This window comes from Mercenaria mercenaria, chromosome 9 (assembly GCF_021730395.1).
Source record: "Mercenaria mercenaria strain notata chromosome 9, MADL_Memer_1, whole genome shotgun sequence".
Lineage (NCBI taxonomy): Eukaryota > Metazoa > Mollusca > Bivalvia > Venerida > Veneridae > Mercenaria > Mercenaria mercenaria.
Window position 1 is genome coordinate 8,335,931 of NC_069369.1, and position 7,273 is coordinate 8,343,203.

Here is a 7,273-nt window from a genome sequence, read left to right on the forward strand (position 1 = left end):
CACGAAGACAAAACGAACAAATAAAGGAACACAATGGGGCACCGCCTTAGAACGGTCAGTGGCAAAACACCACTGGGGAGCTTTAACCGATTTATGGTGCGCACCCATCCTCACTCTTACCTCCATCACGTTCCTGTCACGGGATAAGGTAAATAAAAGTAATCCCTGCCAGGTGATGCAATGGAAACAAAGGGCATGGTACGTAAAACACCAAAATGCTCCTGTATAAAACTTGTTTCATAAATAACTTAAACTATATTTGTGTATTATAGAAAACTAATCACTTTCATCATAAAAGGTAGGAAATGAGTTTATTACAGGCGTAAGTTTCAATTGCCATAGTGGTGTAGAGGTTACGCTCTTCGCTTTCTGTCCGCTAAATCAAAGTTCGAACCTCGGTAACGGAAGCTATTTTTTTTCTCTCTCCTTTTTTTTTTTTTTTTTTTGGATGTAACAATATATCTATCGTTATTTAACCATAGCTTTTATTCATGATGAGTGAAACATGTTTTACTCTTTATTACAAGAACTTGACGACTTATTGGCAGTTTTTGGCTTTAATTGTGCAGTTAGTAACCATGAAGACAACGAGAGTAGTAAAGGGGGGCCCCCCTTTACTACTAACGAGCGTATGTTTGAGGAAGAAAATAGCACAGATGAAATCATTGGTAAATAATTATCATAAACTCTAAAAGTATACTTCAGTAATTACAACATAACGCCATGATAACGATAATGCTTTATGTTTTATCTTTTAAAAATGAAAAAGAAAGTACTATGTAAGCAGTAAATTCAAATACACCCATGGCGACCGTGCTACCGTGGAGCCAGTGTGTCGCAGTGGAAGACTGTTCGCCTTAAGATCGAAGTGTCCCGGGTTCAATCACGGCTACCATTATGGTGTCAGTGTCCTTTTACAAGGCACTTAACTCCACATATCCCACTCTCTCTCTCTCTCTCTCTCTCTCTCTCTCTCTCTCTCTCTCTCTCTCTCTCTCTCTCTCTTTGAGGTTGATTTCATCTGGAGTGATAAAACTTAGTTGTAAGAAATTGTTATGCAATCGAGAATAAATAAATTATTATAAACTAAACAACCTTTGCATATATTTATATAGCCTTCGATTAAACCAAGTTAAGGTTTCCTGCATTTATACTTTCAGATGATATTGATATTTCTGTGGATGCTCGTGTGGAACAGTATCTGGCTACACCACTCATACTTACTGAACAAGAGAATGGGCATGATACATTTCCAGCTGGCGATCCCGATGATCCACAAAATGATCTTGAAATGATCCAGGGTAAAATGCGGAATGAATGTGACTGTAGCAAATATTGCTACAATAACTTTAGTGAGAGAAAAATTCTAGATCACGTGCTGAATTTGAGAGAAATGGAAAGGAATGAGAAGGAAATGTATATCATGGGAACAATTGGAAAAGTAACTGCTAGTGTAAGATGTAAAGACGGTGAAAGGAAACGAACCAGGTGGGAGTATGCTTATGAGGGAAAGAAGGTATGTCGAAATGCATTTCTGTTGATATTTGACATAGGGAAAAGAACTGTTGAGGGTCTACTAAAACATATGAATGAACAAGGTGTTGTACCTCGTGTTCATGGTTTAACAGGAAAACCCTCTAATAATGTTCTTCCCAAGACGCGGTACAGTTCCTTGTTAATTATGCAGCTGAGGAAGGACTTCCGCAACCGGCACCATCACGGGGACGTGATGGTATACCTTCAGTTTATCTTCCTGCGTTAAACACTAAACTCTCAATACATAAAGAGTATGTAACAGCCTGCGTGCAAAATGACAAACGTAGTGTTGGACTTACCACCTTTAAAGATGTATGGAACAGGTGCGTACCTCACATTAAGATAATGAGTCCTCGTGAAGATGTGTGCAAGAAGTGTGAAGACTTTCGCCAAGAAATATCCCTGGCAAGAAATGAGGATGACAAATTGTCCGCAACAGGCAAATACCATCAGCACGTGCTTGATGCCCGTTCCGAACGTGCCGTATATGAACAATGTGTAAATGAATCAACAGAAATGTTTCAGCAACAGTTGTCAGTGCGTAACTATAATACGGTGCATTACACATTTGACTTCAGTCAGTTCCTGAAATTACCCCATCATTCAAGGGAAAAGGGTCCCACATTTTTTATACAGCCAAGGAAAATCCAACTGTTTGGCTTCAGGATTGACGGATACAGACAATACAACTACCTCCTTCATGAGAACCAGACAATAGGTATGTATACATCTATTAATATGCTCTACGTGCGCAATTATAGTTTATACAATTATTGAATTTCGAGCAGTTAGTGATGTCGTACACTTCTCCGCGGCATTTACGTAAGTAATCCAATAATGTTAAAACTGCATTCACAACTCAATGCCTGCAATCGAATTATTGTTATATAGATCTAACAAGGCCATCGAACTGTTTTTCGTCTGATATAACACGGTTCAGAGTTTGGACGTTTCGGGATTTAAACACGACAGCATTAGCCCGAGTTGCTAAAATATCCAAATTATAGGAATGATGAACCATGATATATCCGAAGATAAACAACAAGATGACCTCGTTTCTATTTTTTTTTTAAAATATTGTTTTGATCATAAATATGTTAAACTAATTCATCCGCCTAGTGATAAATACGGTGCTATCACTGCGGTAAATCAAAAATGGTTCTTACCAGCTGACTGGTCCGCGCGTCAAACCGTAGTTTATAACATATCATGCAGTACTTAAATAAAAATGTTATCATTCATCTACATTTGTTTATTACTCATGTCTGAACTACTGTGACATTTTTAACAGGTCAAGATGGACAACTAGCTCATGGGCCAGACTCAGTAATTTCAATGTTGGATGATGCTTTCGAAAAGTTTGATATGAAAGAAGATGAGTGCCGAATCCATGCAGATAATAGTCTGCCTATATATCCAAAAAAGAGGCCTAGAAATTGCCTTTGATGGCATTTTTTGTTAATGCCCGACAGCCATATTCATTGTTAACTTTATAAAATTTGGAAACTTTTCAGGGGGGCTGTCGCCTTCTAAGAGTCATAGTAAGGTCACAGCACAAGGTCAAAGGTCAATAAGTGCATTTTTGTTAAAAACTTCAGATTTTCGCCATTTTCGCTACATTTTAATACAAACTTGTAATTTTTCGGTTATAATTATAAATCTGAGAAGTAAAATAAGTTACCTCAAATAGATTTATTGCATTTGAGACAGGCAAAATTCAAAACGACTAAAGTTATTTATATAGAATTGCTTAACTTTTCGTACGTTCTGATATTTTGTTCATTTATGGAAGTTATCTTTCTCATGTTTCTAAAATTTCCGTTTTTCAGGCTAAAGTCTGGTTGGTTACCTGTTTGATTGTCTGTATGAACAGTACAGGCAGAAAAAAAATCTATGGCACGTGTTTTATAAAGACGAGTACAGTCAAACTTCTTTTGCTCGAATTCGGATTATCCAATTACTACTTTTGGCTCGAACTCAGCGTCAAGTCTTTATAACGAATTCTTCACGCTGGCTTGTACTAACACATTTTGCTTGCCCCGTCGAGCTCTAGTGACTAGTTTGACTGTACTAATTGTTGACAGTTCTAAAGATTCCTTCCTAAGCATAGAACTCAAGGACGTAAAAATAGCAAACTCAGTTTGATTAAGTCTGTTTGTGTGATAGTATGAAATGTGCAAATTCTCTGAGGCATGATCTAAAATGGTCTATGTTGTCTATGAAAACTCTATTCCAGCGGTTTACGCATGTGTTGTAGCAATTTCATGAATATGTGGGCTTTTAGAATTACTACTTAAGATGTATAAAAATCAAGCGATATCAAAGTGTAAATATAAATATTAGATAACCGCAAATGTTACGTTTTGTGTGTGTATGTTTTATTTTTCTTTTCATTCCATTGGCATGAAAATGGTACTTTTCATATTTTTGAACCAGCTGAAAAAATATTTCTTTGCACATTACCAATAGGCTATTAAAAGAACTGGTAACCACTCTCCAAGTGTTTTCAATATCTACAATTTTGTAACTATTTGTTTATGTTGGTTCTATGGATGTCATAACTTCAAAAATGCTTGATAATGTCAGTGAATTTGATAGTATATCGAATCTTAATAGTATGATCTTTATGACTGTGAATAAAGGGGCAAAGCATGTTTGTTTTCCTGTTACAGCACCTTTAGATTTCCGAATATATTGTCTTGATGTACATTACCATAATGTCCTGTGTGATGATTACAATAAAATATGATTAAACTAAAACTTAGAATTCCGAGTGATTGGTTGGTAATAAAACCCAGTAGAGCAAACTTACCAATGTATCACAAAGGAATCTACTGATGTTATAAAATAAACAAATGTCCGCTTACGCTAGTGTAGCCTTCAACGTGTAAAAATAAATATATTGTCACTTAAATTAAGTGCGGAATGCTAGAATGAACTACTCTTATATAGAAATAACTTCTTACCCTTATATAAAAAAATGAATAAACCCCATAACACTTCACAAGCAATAGACGTCTTAGTCTGACATATTCAATCGGCATTATTTGTTTATTATAAATCAATCGTTTTGAATTTCAAATCTCTTCTTCATGCTCTTCTCATCCTGCAGGAAGTTATTTTTACGCATTCTATATGTCTTGGTAACTATCGAACTACCAAAATTTCATCATTTTGGTTAGTTGAACCATCATCTGTCAGTAATCATGAAAATATCGGAGGGTATAACTTCAATATTTCATTGAATGAGCCTTAATGTTACCATTATAAAAAAATCTAAAGCAACCTTCTGATATTTTAATACCTTTATTTTTACATTTTATTTGTAAAACATCTTAATGACTAATGTTTCAGTGTAAAGATACTAGCATTGTTTTCACAATGTTATCAAGGACTTCTGTCTGAAACCAATTGTCAAATCTGTAAATTTTTTACGGTCTGATTCGTTTTCCACTTTTGTTTTGAACAGCAAGTGAGTGTAGAAGCAAAGCAAAAGATAAAAAGCATAGAAACAGAAATAGCGTGCTGAATTTTCAGAATAAAATTGATGCAAATATCGCATTAAGAGCTTCGGTGATGGAAAATCTAGTTCTTGAAATGTGCTACTTAATTTCAAATACATAAAATACGATGATAAATGCCTGACCGATAGTAACAAAGAACTTTGTTACAGCAAATCAAGGGAATAGTGTATAAATGAACTATGTTGTGACCAATATTTCAGTTTTTCTTCTAAAATGGTCCTTTTTAACCATCATTGCGTGGACAAATTAACATAAATATATATCATATAATGAATCATCACCAGATTTGAAGTCATTTCTTTAGGGGCTGGAGAAGGATTCCATATTATATATGTCACTTTCAACAGTATTACAGTCATTTTACGGCTGTCAATCAACCTAACCAGTGTTCTGATGTCGCTACAAGTAGTAGCCTTGTCCCTGCATATAACTGACAACTTCTCCATATGATTCATAAGTGGAGACATGGAGAACATACACCTCTCCCAGGGATCGAACTCACGACCTCGCCATCCTTAGTTCTGCGCTCTACCTATTAAGCTTAAAATACTTGGTTGTATGCATGACAGTAAAGTGATTTTAACTGCTTATGTGAGAAATGTTATACATTTATATGCAATTTATTTTCCCCTATAGTCTTCTTCCTCAAAACCCATCATATTTTCTCTTTTGGACGAATTTCTCAAAAAGTGTACAATATGTAAATATTCTTTTTATAGAAGTCAGTTCAAAGCTTAAATTCAAATTTTATTGTCCCCTGAAATGCAAGAAATTCATTAGCAGTGTCATTTTATATCATTGATCAACAATTTTTCTAAATCTGCACCCGACTTTTGTTTTTATCTCTGCCAAATTTTGACAGATTTGAATGAAAATTGGACACATTGTTTAATGACCAGTTCAATTAAATAGGCGATATCAATTGTGCGTACATTCGTAGTGCCATGACAGTTCAAATAAAGTACACACCCTCCCCAAAATGTCACAGAATGAATGCAATTTGGTGCTGGTCTGTATGCGGCAAGTACTGCCATCAGCGGGATTAATCAATTTTGTCATTAATGTGGTGTCATTAATGACGTCACAAACCTGATAAAGAAATAACATGTTCATATTGAAAATATTGACGGATGTTCCATCACAACTAAACAGAGTTGAACATTCAGAATATAATAATTTGAAATTCATTGAATTAATAGGATCAAAGTGTACTACTGTGATTTACTAATTATGTGACTTTTAATTTAAGGGTTACCTTATTGTTACCTTTACAAATGAATTTACATCAGGCTGTGATCTTTTTTATGTTATATTATAACAAAATAATCATTTAACATTGTGTAAAACATTCATTCAAATCTGTCATAATTTGGCGATAAAGGGAAAAAGCAGGTGTGGATTTAGTATATTATCAATATACGCACCATTTTGCTACCTTTAATAACTTAGAAGTCATTTTTTAAAAATTCAGATTTGACCTTGACATGTCTGTGGCCTTGAAATCACATTGAAATAACCCTTGGATACGACAGTTCCAAAAACTTTACTCTAGTTCATCCACATATTAAGATTAGCAAACATGTCAAGTGAAAAACACTTTGCCATCGTATGCCACTTTTCCCAGATATATTATTCTTTATAATAGTATATATATATTATATATATTTTATATATTATCATTAGTTTTATTTACAAAAAACAATGTACTAAAGGGCGTTGAGACACAATATTTAAACCAAGTTAGATGGTATATGAAAATAAAACGAGTGCACAGTGGCACAGTTTATTTGTAAATGCACTTATTTGACCTTTGACCCCATTGTACTGTAATGAGGAACCCTAGAAGGCGACAGCCCCTTTTAAATTTCATGTTCCATCCTAAGGAACATTTTTATACTAATATCCGAGCATTAACAAAAAATGCCATCAGAAGTCACATTTTCCCAAGATATTGGCAGACTATAATTGTTATGGTGAGTGCAGAACTACATTATTTATATATTAATAAAACATGTACAAAAATTATATACACAAAATTGAAGCTTTTATCAAAACCTAGTTTAAACAATACTCGATAAAAATTATCTAAAAAATTACTTTTAGAAGAATTATTCATAAAATCTTTCAGAAAAATCAGGTAGAAATTTGAGCTTTTTAAAGTCTTTGGTACAGTTTCAAACAGCAATAATCTTACTTAACGAGGCCAAACTATA

General features: G+C 34.3%; 1 protein-coding gene across 1 annotated transcript; it reads left to right on the plus strand.

Moving 5' to 3' along the window:
- The first annotated feature begins 1,306 nt into the window (after positions 1 to 1,306).
- LOC123547720 (uncharacterized) lies at positions 1,307 to 7,034 on the plus strand. Its single transcript, XM_053552000.1, has 3 exons — positions 1,307 to 1,633; positions 1,669 to 2,254; positions 2,828 to 7,034. Exons 1-3 carry the CDS (start codon positions 1,307 to 1,309, stop codon positions 2,980 to 2,982), a joined length of 1,068 nt encoding a protein of 355 aa, XP_053407975.1. The 3' UTR covers positions 2,983 to 7,034.
- Positions 7,035 to 7,273: the final 239 nt, after the last annotated feature.